The following is a 19359-nucleotide window of genomic DNA, read 5'->3' as shown; positions in this document are numbered from 1 at the left end:
TTTTTTTTTTTTTTTTTTTTCTTGAGGAGGCTGGAATTGAGTCCAGACGCCTGAGCTTCGCTAGTCTGAAAAATGTAGTCCTGGGTATTCTATTGCAAGAGAGTCTTGGGAAAGGGTCACCCCTTACATCCCAGTACCCTCCATGTTTTGCATAGCATGTATAAATGGGCTACCATGAATGCCTACAACTACCCGAGTAGGACGAACCAACTCTCTGCCATCCTAAAACCCGAAGCAACAAAATTGTTCCATTTGCCCTTATATTGGGCAAGATCCATCCACTGTAGACCAGCGTTACCAATTTCCAGGTTCTATCACTTATTTCCCTGTTTTCAAAAGAAGAAACTATAAACCATATTACTTTTAAAATTTTCTTTATTAACTTTACTTCAGTGGAATTACATATGCTGTATTAACAACATAAGAAGATTAACTATATGATGTCCCACGCATTCATTTAAGTCAATAAACACATTTTTTGCGTACCACACCCAGAACTATAGTTGTCTCTAAGGTAAGCAATTATCTAGAAGACGCACGTAGATGCCTAGAAGATCGAAACCGGAGCTTGTTCTCACATCTAATTGTCAGATGGCGCTGAAAGAAGAAATAGACGTGTTAGAAATAATAAAGTATGCAAGTTCATAGGAAGAAAGTTCCAGCTAACTACATTATGCTAGCCTCTAAATAAACTTGCAATCTGACCGAATAAAATTTTGCCACAGAAATGTAAAATGAATCTCATTTGCATATGTTACTTTGCAAACTCAAGTAGACCTATTAGTTTTCCAGCGGAAGATGAAATGCAAATATTTGTTATCATGCGATTTATGCTAATGTAATGTTAAGAAACATAACATTCAATTAAAAGTGATTATGATGGTAACAGATCTAGTGACATAGAAGCAGAGAGTTTGACCAAGATGATTTAAAATACGATTTTTCCATTTGCAAGAATTGCCACTATCATACTTTAGCCACCCGCCTCATGGCTATATTAATTTTACGAGTCTAAAATAAGATCATGGTGGCGCATAATAAGGTCCTCGTAAGAACAACACGACAGTAAGTAAAGACGAAGATGTTATTTCAAGTGGGGAAATATAATATTATAAATGTCAGTGAAGCTACAGCAACGCCACTTACAGCACAAGCCTTCGGCCTCGTCGCTTCCGTCGCCGCAGTCGTCGTCGCCGTCGCATCGGTAGCTGCGTCGGATGCATTTGTTGTTGTCGCACTTGAACTGAGATCTTCGGCACGTGTAGGTGGCTGCGGGTGGACACAAGGATTGCAGATAGTACTGTATTTAAAATTAACCTCAAGTTGTCTTTCGAATCGTTTTCCTGATTGTAGTATTTGTGTGCAGTGCACGAATAAAACTTTTGCTTGGTGAGGATTAAATTGGTTAACTTTGTATTGCATTTATATTTACTTTAACCACTGAAAATGTTTAGGATTTTAAGTACTTTAATGGGACATGTATTTACTGTCAGTGACTGTTTTTGCATCGTTTGTACTTTAACTAATTTACAGTTCAGAAATATTTGTACTTAAATGTGACATGTTCTTTGTTGAGGGGATAAATTCATCTCTGTTTACCTTCGTTGCTACGGATACTAGGGCCTATTTGGAGGGAATCCCCGGGTATTCCCCGTCAATTCTCATCCCGCTTGTGTGAAGTAAATATACCTTTTTCACTTAACAAATATAATCTGTCAATTAATTATAGTTGAGCCACTAACATAGCGAAGTTAAATAATGTTGATTAAGAATACCATACTTCATATTACAACTGTTAGGTAAAAATATAAGTTATTTGGAATTCACGTTTCTGGCGAACTCCACTGTTAAGTACACATGTACTTCCATAGTGGAGTGGTTAGCGGAACGCATTGTGAAGGAAGGGATTCTATAGTAGAATTCTGAGTAAGCGTGGCATACTTCTGGGGAGTGATTTTCTCGATGGTTAGATAAACTGTGAGAACATTGAAGTCACTTGACCTGTGCGTGTCAGTTGTGTCACTCGGTAGCTGGTACTGGGCTGTGATTCACTCATGTTTGTTTATGTAGCAGTAGGTGTTGACTTAGAATGCAGAAGGAAAGTGCACGGTCTCAAGAAACATCGTCATTCAAGTATAGTAACGCTCGTGCATAGAAATCTGAAGTTGCAGGACGTCCTAATGCACGGGGATATTTTCAGAGATGCGTGAAGCTTGCGATGATGCAGTGTTGGCTTATCAATGGATGGAACCGTTCCGGGAAGGAACGCCCAGAAGCATTCTCTTTCATAATAATGCAAGGTTCTACGGTGCCTCGGTCAAGAGTCCCCTTTGCCGCTCGAAGTGGAAAGGAACACCCTGCATACTGGCCTGACATGGGGCATCGCGAGGGAACACTATCATACCAGATATTAGATCATTCATGCTTTACAGGACGTCAAGAAAAATGTTGTACGATACTTGCCACAAGTGCAGCAGTGATTTTATTTTTGGTAACAAAGTAATTTGAAAATTGGACCCATGCATTTCACATATTACATAATCGAAATGTAGTTATTTTTTATCCTTGCATTTATCCTCATTGTATGTAAGGATCATATTTCCATAGTTTGTATCATAACACCCACCCACATAATTTTTGCATAAAAAGGAAAATGAGAAAATAATTGTAAATATATATTTCTTGTGACATACACACCATTTTATTTCAATTTGACCAGTTAAACATCGTGAATGTTTGGATGATCATTACGTGAGTTATTGTTTTCGACGGGAGTCCCAGGTTCGATTTTCCGAGAACCTCGCTAATCTTTGATATACATATATTTTACATTTATGTGACACAATTGTTTTTTGTAATAGCACTGAGAGCAAGGAGCTACCAACCGCACGTGTCGGGATCTTCGTCGGTCCCATCGCCGCAGTCGTCGTCTCCGTCGCACTGGAACTTCCGGTTGACGCATCTCCCATTGCCACATTTGAGTCTCGCTGCAGGGCAGTCATACGAAGCTGAAAAAGATGAGAGGGAATCTGAAATGCAAATGTATGCAATAGGCAAATCTTCTTTCTTATGAATAATTTAAACATATTTTTGTAAGGCTTTCAAAATAATGTTCAGCATTCAAGGGGATAAGTTCCTACACTTACAAAAACTATGGTAATTCGCATTGTCCCGTGTAAATAATGTAACCTGTTAGTTGGTGCTAGTTAAAAAAGTTCTTTACGAACCGCAATTCGCTTCGCTCTCGTCGCTTCTGTCGGGGCAGTCGTCGTCGCCGTCGCATCGCCAGCTTCCCCGTATGCACTTCCCGCTGTTGCACTTGAATTGCGTCTCGTCACATTCAACAGAATCTAAAGAAGATATAATTATTACAATAGAAAAGCAATCGACGACAAAGAGACATAAGTAAACCTATTTTTTGTTCAATTTAGTTGTTTCTTCGATTACTTAATTGCTAAGGTAATTAATTTTAAATATAGTAAACTATTAATGACTGATGAACTGTTGTGATTATAATTTTAGTAGTAATTGAATTGTTATCTTTGTGAAAGTTGTCTTGGAGATTACAGGTCGAATGAAGAGTTCTACTTGGGAAGAATTCAGTGACAATAATATTTTTCGATCTGTTACTGTGACGGGTTTGTCATGGTGTGTGTGAATGACATTTATTATAGCGTGTTTTCCATACTTTTTGACGCTCGACTAACACGTATTTATTTAGTTTAAAAGTTGTGATTTTTAGAAATAGTTTATATTCTTCTTTAGGGCAAACATTAAATGATTTATAAATAAATCTCGACAAAGAACTGAATAATATGTATCTATTTTACTCTACGCCTCAAATCACTCGAGGGGCCTTCCCGATGGCGCAGTGGTAACGTCGTTGCCTTGAAATCAAGGGATCCCGGGTTCGATACCCAGTGAAGGCACATAGTGGTTCGGATTCCACTTTAAACCGTTGGTCCAGTCTCTATTAGCTTTCTGTGCATAAAGTGGACTCGGATCAAAGTAAAACCAAATCGTTCGATTTGTTCATACAATATCGGAATGGTTAGAACAGCACACTGCAACGCGTAGAGGTCTTGACCTGATCATGGGTGTTCTTTGCGAGCATGTCACTTCATCAGTATCGTCATATCATCACTCATCCTAATTTTCGCAGTTAGCCAAACGAGGCAGGAAAGCGAAATAAAATAAAACCAAATGAATCAATTTGCAGTGCATTAAAATGCTCGAGTTACTCGTGGCAATGCCTTTATATGGTGACAATAGTGATGAGATTGCAATCTTGCAGAACAAGATTTTTTCAAGAGTACATGATACATTTGTAGATGCAGGGTGGGAAGAGCTAAAACGAGGACCCTCACCGCAGAACTTCTGATCCTCGTCGCTGGCGTCCCCGCAGTCGTCCTCCCCGTCGCATCGCCAGCCGCGTCGGATGCATTTCCCGTTGCTGCACTTGAACTGCGACCGACTGCACGAGTAGCTGCCTGCAAGAGAGGAACTGTGATGAGAGCACCAAGTTTTTAACGAAAAAGAGTATCAACTGTTGATTTCCTTCGAATGCTTTTACCCTAACGTTGGTATCTCGTACCATGGCTGGTCTTCGTTTAATTAGAAATCTTTCATCTCGGAAACAGTCAAATTCCTGATCCTAAGAGATCTGGAGAAATGTTTAATAAAGGTGGAAGGACAATGTTGAGAAGGATCTGAACAAAATTAGCAAGGAAAGTTAAAATAAAATTCATCTTGCCCAGGATTGGAACAAGTTGAAGGGCTTTGCTGCTCCTACAAGAAACCTCCGTGTTTAGGAATGCCAAAGAGTAAATTAGTTTGTGAAATGAAAGCGGGACAAGATGACTTCTCTATCTTTGTTCGTTACGTATTATCATAAATCGGAAGATTTTTCACAAACTGGATGATTTGGGGAAAACACGATCTATGTCAAAATTGAACTACAGCAATGGAGAAAATATGATTTTTATTTCCACCGATTAGATATCATTAAGAAAAAAACTGTGCGTCAAGTTATCTTTGCAGCAGGTTGTCACATATGTAGATACAAACGTGCGCGCAAGAATATAGTTCCGCTGAGAAGTGTTCTATTCCGACACAACTGCATACTTGCAAGAAAACAGTTACTCCCTCTGTCCCATAATTATTGTCCGGTACACTTTTGTTTGTTGTCCCATAATATTTGTCCGATAGGCAAACTGTGACATTGGTGTATACAGAAGAAAATTAAACACGGGAATGAGTCATACAACGTTATTACTCAAGGATCAGTACAAATTTGCCGATCAAGTATCCAAAAGAACATAAATAAAAAGTCACCATTTTGGCATACTGGACTATAATTATGGGTCAGAGGGAGTATTTAATTTGTAAAATACAGACAAAATAAAATATCCATTAGCAGGTATGCACTTGATCGGTTGTAATCACTGTGCAGACGAACTAGGATCCGCAGATTTGCCTACTCGAGTGTGTATTACGCTGAAGAATCGCTGAAGATCAAGAGCGGGTCGAGCGAGACTGAATACGTTGCAGAGCGCGTGAAATCCGTGATACCAGTGTTGCACATCCCACTATTTTAACCCTATGTTTATCGTGAATCATAATCGTGGTATACAGCGGCGAGAATGGCTGAATCGAGGTCTTCTGTTCAGCGCGTGGTTTTACCTGAGTGTTATTTTTACCATCACCCGAAAGGAAAAGCTCTTCAAAGTCAACCAAATTGTTTTAAATGCATATTCCTCCTTACGGCAACAAGATCAAAATAAAACGGGTCGTGAGGTGATTTGCCGTCAATGTGCGCACGAACAGTGTCAAGGGTATTGAATGATTTGCGGTTTGAGTTTAGGAAGAGGACAAAAGAATCTCCACGGTATTAAAAGATATCGCCGTGAGAAAAAAAACATGTTTATTATTTGGACGAGACATGCGTCAATTGGGGGAAGGGGGCGTACATTGAATCAAGCGTGGAAAGATACCACCGTGCAAGACCAGGACCACCGCCAGGGCTGAAGCAACCGACGAGAAATGGGGAAAGGGAGGCTTATTGTTTCACCCACTGGCGGCAATGAAGGCTTTGTTGAAGGCGCATGTTTACTGTTCTGTTCAAAGAAAGGGAAAGGTGATTATCAGCAAGACATGGACAGACCAAGATTTGAATCCTGGTTTAATGAAGTGGTTCATAATTTGAAACCAAACACAGAGTAATAGTAGCAGACAATGCACCCCATTGTATATCACCAATAACAAATCATGGTTTTTTTGTGGTATATATGTAACGGATGTATTGCGAACGAAGCAATCAAGTTTTTCATAAATTTATTTATTTCTAAACCAAAAACAATAATTTGTGAAGAGGGGTCTATCGTTGTTTACTCCTCTTTTTTCTTGCTCTAAATATACACACATGCTCTCATGTTTCGAAGATATTTCGCGATTTATATTAAGTATGACACATTTATTACATAATCTATGCGCAGAAAGAACTTTAAAAGTTTTATGTTTCTTGAGACAAAAAGAAGCAAAAATACGTTCCGCTTGACATGCATGCGGGTTTTGATCTATTGTGCGGTTGGCAACACTGCGGATTTTCTCAGAGTGTGCGATGTAAGCAGCTCGGCGGTTGAAGCAAGACTGGCACGCAAGATTCTGAGCTCAGTTCTCGCGCGGATTGATACATAAACCCCAGGGGGTGCTCGTTGCTATGTGCAGTAAGTTTGGTGTGGGGTACATTTAGCTACTAACACGTCGCAAAAATCGGAACAAGCAGGTTGTTGATTTTGTAGCGTTCGATTTATTTTTATTGTATTTTTGTACTTCTAGACTGCAATCATGTCTAATTGTGCTGTAGCAAGCTATGAAAACTATAACCAGAAAACTAAAGGAACTGACATAAAATATCATAGATTTCCAGTCGATAATTGCGTAAGTAAACAGTGGATTCATGCTTGTAGACGAAATGTAAAAAATGCAAGTGTACAGTGCCAATTATTGTGAAGAAGACTATGTGCGAGATCTAAAAGCAGAATTTCTGTATTTTCCACCAAAGAACGTGCTGAAGCCAACTGCAGTGCCATAGCTAATATTACATCCAATTACTTTAGTACCAAATAATCGAGGAAATGGTGTAGTTCTCCTAAACACTTATTTTCACAATATGCTTCGCTTGTAGGACGTGCTGATAAGGTTTGCAGAGCTGTACGCTACGAAAGACACGCAATAAGGAAACGTGCCCTAAACAGGCTAAAGACTATGCTGCCAAAAAAGTGAAAAATATATAGACGTTGGTATATACACAAACTGCAAGCAATGTTTCGTTGTTGGAAAACATAGTCGATCTATTGCAAAGGAGAAATACACATCTGCATAATGAAGCAAATAAATTAAAGATTACAAACAACCTCTTTCAACCGCTTTAACCAAATAAAAAAGTTAAAAATCTAGAACGTAACCTAACCGACAGTACTACAAGAGAAGTCATCAATATCTTGAAAATGTGTTCAACTAGTGCGAAGTACGTAGTGAGCCTAACTGATTTGTTAAGTACATTTTATGTAAGTCGGATTTATAATTATTAACAATTTCATTTAACACAGACCGATGTTGATTGTGATTTGTATGTTCACATTATTGCGAAAAACGTTGTCGGAAATGGGCATTTCGAAGATCGTGTACTAACTTTCACGCTATTCGAAATGAAATTCACTTAGTACATCTTCAATTCGAGTTACATAGCGTTGTATGCACGATGGTAAATATTGCATAAGTGAATATTACACCCATCATTAAAATGTTTGCAACTTTGTTCAATTTTGTTATTTCACAAATATATTGTGAATAATTTTGTACCCTTGTACTCAATATAAACCAATGGATGTTACATTATTTCTTTGTAGTACATTTCTGTCAAAAAGAGCAAGATCTAAGATTAGTGTAATGCAAGTTACTTCGTTAATGTACAAATGTGTGTCGCATATCAGCCTTGGAGTATATTTTCCGGTTATACAACTCAGACACACATGGGAATGGAAATGGAAAATCTGCGGACAAAGTCCTTTAACGAATAATAATTCGTACACTTGCAAGGTCAATCATTGTGAGTTCATGTAACTTATCTCCTTTATTGTTTAATTAAACTACGATATTTTCATCGATATTCTCAAAGCGTTTCATTTACCGTGTGATCATAAATCTATTAAATATATAAGGTTAAGACATTTATGTTTGATGTTCCTAGTACTCATTAAGTATTTCGAGTAGGTTAACTTAGTTAAATTAGTACTTGTACACTTTGACTCATCTTCTGCACGCGTTTGTATGTAAAGTTCTTAATACGAAAAAATACTTTTTAGAACTATGACAACGATAACTTGCAGCCAAATTTGAACCAGAGAAATTAAAAATATCTGCAAATTACAAACTGGAATTGCGTTTTCAAAGTCTGAAACTACTATCTTACAAACTATTTCATCATTCTTCCTCCACATAAAACTTTTCAAAAAAAATTTGCATGTGGAACTTTGATCCGTACGTAAATTATTGTACAGTAAATAAATATATGAAGAAGGTTGGGAATTCTTTCGAATTTAGAGTATCAAATGCAGAGTAAAATTTTATCTAAATTGTATATTGCTTCTTTCACTTGATAACTTCAAAAATAAAGTTACATTATGGTGAATGGTAAAGATTGGATTTTAAGTATATCAGTATAATTTTAATACTTTCTGATGTTATGTAAAATTTGAAATGTTCCTGGAAATGATTGCAACGTTCTGAATGAATAAGAAGGAACTATTTAGTCAGAAAACTAAATATTAGGCATTTGTACTTCGGTGTGTTAAATGTAAATAGATTATACCGGACTACTATCGGATTAGAAATTACGGATATTCAAGTTTGGACTCCAATTAAAAGTTAATCAGTAGAACCACATAAAAACGAGTTACATCAAAATTCAGCTTATTCAATCCTGTGTCAATCTATAGTTACCTATTTATTTTTTATTATGCCTTCTATTTTTATTATCGTGAGAACAAGATAGGATTATTTTTTAGTTTGGCAAACTATCGCTCTCTTTGAGATTCTATAAATAAAGAACGGGTGTTTTTTTTTATTTATAGATTATATATTATATAATTTATTTATTTATTATCCAAACTCTAATATCCATAATTTATAATCCGATAGTACTCCTCTGACGTTCTGTGAGCCCGTAGTACCTCGGAGGCCTCTGTCGATCTCCTTGGCGTAGTGCTTAGCACATCGCGCTTCGACGCCAGGGATCCCGGATTCGAATCCAATCGGGCAAGATATTGATTTGTCCTTAATGGGAAAATTGAGAATTTATTAAATGTGATAGTATATGTGAAAACAAATATTGATTGATTGATTTGCTTCATTTTACTTCGCTTCTTGTGCCACTTTTGGCTAATTTGCGAAGATAGGGATGAGTGATGAAATGATGAATGAACACTCACAAACATCCATGCCCAAGCCAGGATTAGAACCCAAATCTCTGGCGTTGAAGTGCGATGTGCTAACCACTACGCCAAGGAGGCCGACTTGTGGAAACAAAGAAAGAGATCCTCTTATGGGTTTTCCTTTCATATTAAAAAAAAGACAGAAAAGCAAAAATAAACCAAATCTGTCAATCAATTCTTTCTTTGTAACTCTTTCACTATGCAATTCTTCTTTAGCATGCAGCGTTTCTTATTAAAATCATAATACGATTTATGAAATGATGAAATCTGAAATTCTAATTAGAACACGGACAACATTCTTTGTAATATATCGATCATGTTTCAGAAAAATGAATTTTTACAATACTTTTGCATGTGCAATTTTCCCCTCTTTTAAAAGTAGGGTGTTTTAATTATGTTACTAATCATTAAAGGAATACCTCAATACCATCCCGAAGTATGATAATTAATATTTACCCCTCAAAGTAATGAAACACTTTCCCTCTCTGAAACTCGCATAGAAATGATAACGGCCGTTTGCTTCTGCCAAGCCCCGAACGAACATAACCGAAGGGGCACCGAGCATAACTGATCCTCCCACATGACGTCACGCAATCGTGCATGATCGGCAATCTTCGGATGGCGCTACCTTATAGTATATTAAGTTACCTTGCATAAACCCTGCTACAGAGTTAGCTTGACGCGCGGCTTAGATTCTCTAGTTTATTGTATTGCTTGTTTATTAGCAGGCTCTTTTCAGTCTAGCTTTGGACAGATTTTTTAAACTAATGGATTGGTCTCACACAGTGAAACATGTTTAAATATGTTTTGCATAAAATGGGTGACAAGTGCAACTAAGCTGTAAAAAAGGGCCCATCTCATTGTAGTCACGCTCAAACTCAACTGCATAAAGCAGGATCTACTGTAAACAGAGTGCCAGTGAAAGTAAGCTTTTGTCCCAGTCCATTCTTCTAGGAAATTATTTTTACAAATTCAAATCAGAACTTAGATATTTTCAATTTTATTTTTAACAATGCCAGAATATAGAATACTAATAGACAACTAGTTAATATTTCCCTTTCCTTTTATAGCAAATTCAAATAAATGTATATCCTACAACTTAATTGATTAATAATTGGGGGACAATACGTGAGTAGTGCACGCGGCCATACAACCGAGAATTATAGATTATGTTCCTGGATACTGAAACTAATAATAATCTAATTATCAATTGAAAATAACAAACCTAATATTGAACAAATAAATAAATATCTAACTAAAGAATTAGAAGGAACCCCAATCTACTTACACCCCCCATCGCATAGCCACACTCACCATTCACGTGTACAGTAAGAGTCACTCCAATCTTTTCCCCTTAACGGATACCTTCCGACTGAGCAGGCTTGATTCTTCCTCATGGCTCTGAGTATGCTAGCCAATCAAAATGAGGCAAGACGTCATACAATGATACCAACTCACTTTGTGGGCAGAGGGTTATACAAGAGAAAAAATATCTTTAAAATATCCGCAAACTCCATTGAAATTTTATGAGGCAATGGGCTGTATGCGAGTGATAAGCAAGAAAATATAGGACAAATTGAGAGTTATGTTTACTGTGTGAAAAATAAAAAGACCTAAGGTTACTAAAATCCGTATAAATTGTTCAACAGGTTTTACAGTATTTTCAAATGTAAGAAAACCCACTTACCACACATTTCTTCATCCTCGTCGCTTCCATCGGCGCAGTCAACGTCTCCATCGCAACGCCAGCCACCCGAGATGCACTGCCCGTTGCCACACTGGAACTGGCAGGCGGTGCAGGTGTCAGCTGGGATACAACAGACGATTATTGGATTGTCAGAGATATCGGAATTTGGATCCAGAATATAAAATACAAAACAAAAATATCAAGCAATTATATTTATTATTTCAACTGATCTATTTATAATAGTAGCAGTTTATTATTATTATTATTATTTCTACAGTATATAATGCTTTCGGTTGCTGAACTTGTACTCATGGAAATTTCCTTTCAACGTATTTTGACGAAGAACGTGACAGGAATTTGAATTAGAACGTAACAAAGTAAATATATATATATATATATATATATATTCAGTGGCGGCGATTAGGGCGGACGTGGCAGAGGGTGTTTGCCCCCCACACTTTTTGTCACTTTTGCCCCCGCACTATGCTAAACCTTATCTACCAAGGAAAAATAAACTGTCCTTGCCCCCCTGGTTTTGGCACCTTGCCCCCCCCGTTTTGAAACCCAATCGCCGCAACTGGTTATTCAATGATATTACCTCCAAAATTTTTGTCAATTATTACTATGCGTTGTCTTCAAACAGACAAATGCATCATATTTACCCTCTTATTACTCTAATATGATATAGAAGTAGCTACTTAGTTATTGTTCAGTCGTCTTTGGGAAAATTGTGAAATTGAAAACCACAGCTCAGAAAGTAATTCAAACCTACGAATGTTAGAAATGAATGAGCAAAGCAAAACAATGAAATGGTCAAAATATATTAAACTCAGCTGAAGATTCCACCGAATCTGCAAAAAGAGGAGATATTATGAAATAATGTTATGGAACAAAAAGTATATTTTTATAATAGGCGATGCTGACAATATTTTGAATTAGACTTCCAATATATGTGCAAAATAACATTTTTCATTCTTAGTTTTGGACTCTTAACCACTATGTTAATTTTAAAATACCAACGTTTCGGAGACTGAATCTGCCTCCGAAACTTTGGTATTTTAAAATTAACACAGTGGTTAAAAGTACAAAACTAAGAATGAATGAATCACCACTAACATTTTTCAGTCTCTAGAAATACTAATTTCAATAAAATGTTATTGTTACTATTTAAATCTTGAAACTGAGTGTATAGGAAACGAACTGACCGCACATGCGAGAATCCTCGTCGCTTCCGTCGCCGCAGTCGTCGTTTCCGTCGCAGCGGAAGTTGCATCTGACACAGCCTCCTCCGGCACACTGAAATTTGTAACGACCCTGCGTGGTCGCCATTCACTTATTATTAGACTCTGAGTGGTCGCTATATTCTTTTTAATATCGGATGAAAGAGTTAAGCGGAATGTCCCTGCGAGGCGTACGCTTTTAGTTTAAATGTATTCTGCAAACGTTAACGGATCCACCTCTAAGTTATTTAGCTTCACTTATTATTAGACCCTGCGTGGTCGCTCTATTCTGTAAACGTTATCAATTATTGTCATTGACACTGTTCAACTCTTTGTTTAGTATTGCAGAGTCCTGCGTAACTCATTACTAATTGTATTGTGTGAATGCACACAGTTTTAGTTTATTATGACACGTGCATCTAGTGATTTTCCCACTAGTGATTTCTCAATGTCAAAACTTTGATAATTCTCAGTACGGAGTTTGCATTATGTAAAAAAAAATAATTGGCAACGCGTACTTTTAGTTTAGCCCTCCCCCCATGCGCCACCGCAAGTATAAAGCCAGCGCAGCGAGGCACGGAGCTCTCATCCTTCACCGAGATGCCGAGGTTGCAGCACGTCGGAACTTTCTCCTCGCCGTGGTAGAACGGAAACTGTTCGGTCCCGAACACCCCAGACATGGAAAAGGGGAGACGGAAGAAGAGAGCCCGTGAAGAGGAACCCGATCCAGCAGATGAGGGGATGTAGATACCACCAGCGAGTCCGACGCCGAGAGCATCTCAGTGACTCAGCAGAGAACGACATCCGAGAAGACATACAAACCACCATGTATCACTATATACAATACGACCAGCCTGACCATGGCAACGACTATCCGCGATTTTCTCGGCAAACGATGCTACTTCTGGTATACACGAGGGAATTGTCGAGTTATCGCATCCAATCAGACGGACTTCACTGCTATATGTGAATTCCTAAAAAAGAAAGGAATTGGATTCTCCTACGGTTCGTCCGCAGCAGCGAAACTAAAGGTTACCCTCCGATACCTTCCGATGGACGCCACTCCCGCGCAAATTCATGAGTCTTTGACAGCAAAAAATGGATTCACCATCTATAGTGTTAGCCCATTAAACGTCTCAGACCGTAGTCGGAAGAACCATACTACTGAGGACCAGAGTTACACTACGACCAGGCGTACCTTACCCCTCGTACTGGTCGTCCTGCCCAACACCAAGAAATCTCGTCAGATCTTTAAACTTACCGAAATCGGTATCTATCAGATAAGGGTGAAAAAATACCGCTCTTACAAATTCTTCAATGCCATGCCTGCCAGAGGGTCGGGCATGGCCAACGCTACTGCTTTGCTACGCCTCGCTGCGTTAAGTGTGCGGGGTCACACAAATTCTCCGACTGCCCACAGAAGGACCAAAATATCTCACCAAGATGTTCAAATTGCGGATTATCCCACTACGCCAGCTACAGGGGGTGCTCCCTGTTCCAAAAAGTAAAGCAAGAACGACGGGGCCAATCGGACCCAAAACGCCGGATTGAACCACGGCCCATTCGACAGGACGTACCGGTGAAGACACCAGCCCGGGAATATCGCCCGAGAACTGCACCTAGTTCGACCAATCAGAAACCCGAAGCAAGCCAGAGAGACCGTCGTCATCACGCACCACGACAGGCCCCTCGGCCTGCTGCACCCACAGATTAGCTTCGACTTCACATCAAGCGTCACTGTTGGAGTTGCTCCAACAACTGGCGCAACCTGACGTGATCCCAGGACTGTTATGTTTACTCCAGGGACTACAAAAAATCCGGGAAGCTCCGGACCCTTCGACTCGACGCCGGGTAATTACCCAACTCGCCGACGAAATGGTGCCGTAAGGCACAGTGTGTTGTGTTGTTCTGTTCCTTTATGTAATTTCATGTATGGGTATTTCTAGGGAACAACAGCCAATTCCACCTCTTGCGACAGATGCAGATTACTATTGTATATGATGATTGTAAAACTTATATTATGGTAAATAAAATTGTAAGACACCTGTAAATGATTCGAGAAAACAAGATGCAGGTCCCCATATTAGATGACGTCCAGACCGATCAAGGTATATATAAAAAAAAAAAACCCGGAGCTCAGTTGGCTCCCTGATCAGTGTTGCCACATGAAGGGAAATTTCCCTTTTGCAGGGAAATTCGGACCGAAATTTTAGCCAAAAGGGAATTTCGATGAAAAATACCACAATTTCAGGGAAATTTTAAGACATCTGACTACATTATTACAGTTTATGTTAAGTTCCAGTTTCATATTCACATTTTCATTTTTTCTGTTCTTTTGTCTGCTCCCTTGAATATAGTCTATATCTATTTATATTTCTGTTAAGTACATCGCTTTTCTGCACCTTCGGATAATAGTAACGATGAGGATTAACGATTAAATGGATTCCTGATTAGGATCCAAACCTGGGACATCTGGTCAGGAAGCAATGAAAGTGACACGTATGTGAAAAATTTAATATTTTTTTATTCACACAGACATGGGCCGATTTAAATACTACTACTACTGCTTCCACCACCACTAATAATAATAATAATTACGGCTACTGCTACTACCACTACTAATACTTACTATTATTATTATTGTATGATTTGCTTAGGTGAAGGGAAAAATTGGTCAAAAAAGGGAAATTGTGGCCTCATATTGTGGCAACACTGTCCCTGATGTCAACGGGCAAACATCCAGGGTTAACTGGCCTACCAGCCTGAAGACTAGAAGCCATTCCAGAAGGAAGGAGGGAGAAAAAAGAAGAAGAGCCTAGCAGCAACCTACCTGCCTGGTCCACTCGAATCGCTTCGGCTGATAGGTACTGAGGGTCTACCTGCCCGGCTTGACCGGAAGTACCAGGACCGTTCGTTCCTAACCTGCCGTTCCTGCTAAGGAGACACCGTTTCGCTTGCCAATTCCCCGCTAACGCTGGGGAGTGTCGCGGCATCCTTTGATCCTACCACCCAAGCGTCCCGCTCTTCGGCTACGGCCAGTTCCCGGCTGTGGTTGGGGGTACCGCGTGCCTCCTACTTTCTCTTACAGGGGAGCCCGTGACGTCGGCAGCGATCCAAGCCCTAAATAAAATTAGGTCCCTATATTCCCCCTGGCGCCTCACTTGCGAGGAATAAATTGAATATTCCCTGCCCCCCCCCCCTGATCTCTTCGAGACCAAAAGTGGTGCATGTAAATACAGGTGCGTGGTACAGGTAAAGACACGTATGTAAGTGTGCTAATGGACATCCTTGTGTTGTTATTATAATAAACATTATATATATAAACCTGGTATAACCTTTCTTTACACCCAGCAAGCCCTGAGATAATTCTGAGTCCATGTTCTACGACCGATAAGAAGTTAGCACGTATGGGTAGACTTTTGCCGTCCTCCTAATTTGAAGTGCTTAGAGTGTGCTAATCCTGCATAGGAGGCGCCCGTACGGACGTTGCAAAAGGCGAGGAGGCGCACGAGTGGGTACCTGGAAATCAACCTTTAACTGTAGCCTCTTATGTCGGAAAATCTACAGTGCGTTTTTCCGTTGCTTGTGCCGCCTATCGGCAACTCCCGTCAAATCCCGTGTGATATCTCCGCTATCGAAACCGCTAGCATCGAAATGACGTCAAGTTCTCAGAATAACAGTCACAATTACAATGACAATAGGCACGTACCTCGTCACAAGAGATGCTAGAAATATTGTCCTCCACGCATTTATGGCATTGTTTCAGGAAATTTCCATGTATACGCAACAGTTCAGCTTCTGAAATTGCTTCAGTTTCTCTCCAGATATTCTCCTTCAGTTCGTCTAATGTGTGGGGGTTTGTTGCATAGACTTTATTTTGTTGTAATGTGCACGTATATGCCATTATCAAAACTATAGCAAAACACAAATAACACTTGGAACAATAAACACTTAATAAACACTTCATAAAACAAGAACAATTGTAACACGTAAACACTAAAAATACGACTGAAATGAAATCGCGAAGTTACTGAAATGGAATGGGGTTAAGAAATTCACAAGTTATGCACAAAGCCATGTATTTCAGTTGCCGCTCTGGTGCCGCGAGCTGTTAGGAAACAAAAGCACCCTTTTAGCGTGTCTTGTTACCAAAGCTCCGCGAAATTTCCAACATCACTTGTGACAAGGTACGTGCTTATTTTGATTGTAATTGTAACTGTAATTCTGAGAACTTGGTCAATTCGAAGCTAGCGGTTTCCACAGGGGAGATATCACACGCGATTTGACGGAAGTTGCCGTCTGACCGGGCGCCAAGCGGGCCGCCGACAGATGGCACAAGCGACGGAAAAAATGCACTGTAGTTAGTAAATGGAAATAATAGGCATGAAGAAAGTAATGGCTGTTAATATTCAACAAGCAGAAGAGAAAAAAACGAATACATTTGTTGTGAACAAAGAAAGATCCCATTGATTACCGGAAGTAAAAAAATAAAAATTGCTAGAATAATGCTACAACAAGTCCGTAATATATTTGCGAATATAAAATAAATAATGTGGACTCTCCCTCGCTCTTGCTTGGAAATAACTATAAAAATCAATAAGTAACATTTTCACGCAAATAATTTATATGAATTTACCACACAGTATCTTATCATTGTAGTATTAATAGTTTCAAATTACATACATTACGCACCTGAAATCCATCGTCCAATGCCAGATACAGGCAGGCCTGAAATTAAATGATAAGACATGAAATCAAATATCGCACGAGTTCATCCGACATTTCAAACATCAATACATAGAGCGCAGGTTATTATATGTATGTTTACTGTGTCTTAATAATAAATATTTCATTCACATATGGTAAGGTTCATTGTAAATTGCTTGTGTTTGCACGTTTCACAATGTATACTATAGAAAACTTGAAAATCGTGGCACATGATACGGTACATTAGTGCTGTACAAGGAATTAATACCTTGTTAGTGAAGTCGTTTAGTATATTTATATATCAAATAATTTCGGCTACCAAAACGTTATGAAAACTGTATTACATTTATTTCTGGTTTTGCAGTAGTAGTGCAAGACTACTATGTTTTATGATCGAAATTTATGTTAAAAGTTACTTAACTCCCTTATAAGTGAATTAAGAGAGAGGAATCGAGAATATTTGTTACTTTGAATAATGCAACTTGGATTGTAAGCTACTGGTTACGAATTCTATCTCAATCTCTTGAAGCAAGTATTCGCGTGCACAACACTGGTACTCACTGCACGTTTGAGAATTCTCGTCGCTTCCATCGCCGCAGTCGTCGTCTCCGTCGCAGACGAAGTAGCACTGGATGCAGTTGCCGTTTCCACACTCGAATTCCGTGTGCGAGCAGAGGCGTGCGCCTGAAGGAAAGGAACATCGCTTATTTCTTCTCTGAAGAGTCAACGTGGATATAAAATGTGTTTGGGGTTTCAAATGGAAATTATCAAGTTGACTGCTATCAAACATGTCTCATGATAAATTTTAAGAAATTTCATTTAACACTTTTTCGCCTTACTTTCTATCTACTACTTTTGGGCCTTGTGACGTTCAACGCGTATCCTTACTTGTAAAATAGTTGTATTGAAATAAATACAGCTAATAATTCTGGATTTGCATTGTTAGGTTGCTTACCAATGATAAATTTACAATTTTGAACGCCTTGTTTATTTATATAGGTCTTCTCCGATATCGTATTGGCTAAAACTGTCACCCTTTGATCAAGATGTTCCAGGTTCGATCCCGGTGCACTTTGCACAGTGGTTCAGGTCCATTTAGAACTGTGTATCCAAATCCGAGTACATTATCTGGGCATAAAGTGAATCTAAAACTAACTGTGTACACAACATTTTCCGCTACATACTAGCCTACATATACAAATGCCATGTTGTATCAATTATATGTAAACAAAATATTCGAAATGACCAAAATGCATAAATTTACAAACATTTAGATCTCCAAGTCGAAAAAACATAAGGAGATAAACTGTAGACAATAAGCAGCGTCAAAACTAAAACACACACAGAGGCAATTGGGTAATTGAGCATATTAATAAAAAGATTCAAAGATAAGTTCTTTAGCAGAATTTTTTTTTCATGTTCCTGTCCTCTATAATATTTGAACCTTTGTTGGTTGCTATTCAAGAGGCTATTAATTAAATACGTTGTTCTTGTAAGCTATACTTACAATGAATGCAGGTAATTAGAAGACAGAGGAAAACAAAACCAACACTCCGCTCCATTGTTGTTGTTCAATTATTCTGCTGCTGCCATTTTCATTCAACTGAAATTTTATTCGTCGGAATAATCTAGCTGTACAGTCCAGGAAACAGAATTAGGCATGCAACATTATTGAAAAGTATTAATTGCAAGTATCGTGTGCAACACGCCCACCATATCCTGTCTGCCAGTTATTGTATCGCAAAAGCAGGCTTTCTGCGTATAATAAAGCAGAGTTTTGACCCTGGGCAGAAATCAATAGCTTAAATAGTTATTTGGACTTCACCCGTTTTGCTCAAGTGTTCTTTTAATACGTAGTTATATGAGCACTTATATTTTCTTTCTGCTTAATATTTGCAACACTTATGTAGTGGGTACGTTGACAAATATTTGATGGAGGATATTAATTTTACTGTACAGTTTAATTCCATCCTTCTGGCAGAATTATTATTGGTCTTTAAATGTTCACTTACAGATTTTAATATGGAAAAAATTATTAAAAGGTGATGAGCATGAACATAGTTCTTACCAAAACGCAAATTTTAAAACTTTGTGAATGATGGATCATCGAAACATGTTCCTCTCTATCTCAAAGACGTTTAAGCATTGTGAAGTTACTTAGTTTTAGGTATTTTCTAGATATCTAGGCAATAAACATTATTTTCCCGCAAACTATGAAGAAAGAGAGAGAGAGAGAGAGAGAGAGAGAGAG

At 38.6% G+C, this 19359-nt stretch overlaps 1 protein-coding gene across 1 annotated transcript; it reads right to left on the bottom strand.

The window, feature by feature from the left end:
* Nucleotides 1-393: 393 nt before the first annotated feature.
* On the bottom strand, nucleotides 394-18740 carry LOC145983706 (uncharacterized). The gene is made up of 9 exons (XM_083116760.1): nucleotides 18616-18740; nucleotides 17670-17792; nucleotides 17094-17129; nucleotides 11182-11301; nucleotides 4368-4490; nucleotides 3228-3350; nucleotides 2886-3008; nucleotides 1147-1269; nucleotides 394-597 (listed from the first exon to the last, which is right to left on the bottom strand). The coding sequence occupies exons 1-9, from the start codon at nucleotides 18668-18670 to the stop codon at nucleotides 581-583; spliced, it is 843 nt and encodes a 280-aa protein (XP_082972886.1). The 5' UTR covers nucleotides 18671-18740; the 3' UTR covers nucleotides 394-580.
* Nucleotides 18741-19359: the final 619 nt, after the last annotated feature.

The sequence above is a fragment of the Lepisma saccharinum genome, chromosome 1 (genome assembly GCF_977018435.1).
Source record: "Lepisma saccharinum chromosome 1, izLepSacc3.1, whole genome shotgun sequence".
Lineage (NCBI taxonomy): Eukaryota > Metazoa > Arthropoda > Insecta > Zygentoma > Lepismatidae > Lepisma > Lepisma saccharinum.
The sequence above is the reverse complement of the archived record's forward strand: the minus strand, read 5'-3'. Positions and strand labels throughout refer to the sequence as shown.

Bases quoted from the DNA above. Each gene is read 5' to 3' on its own strand.
- LOC145983706 (XM_083116760.1), bottom strand. From the start codon at position 18,670: ATGGAGCGGAGTGTTGGTTTTGTTTTCCTCTGTCTTCTAATTACCTGC. The intron at 11,302-17,093 runs GTGCGTAATGTA...GTTGTATCCCAG, and splicing joins CATTGGACGATGGATTTCAG to CTGACACCTGCACCGCCTGC. The intron at 4,491-11,181 runs GTAAGTGGGTTT...CCTCTCTTGCAG, and splicing joins CGAGGATGAAGAAATGTGTG to GCAGCTACTCGTGCAGTCGG.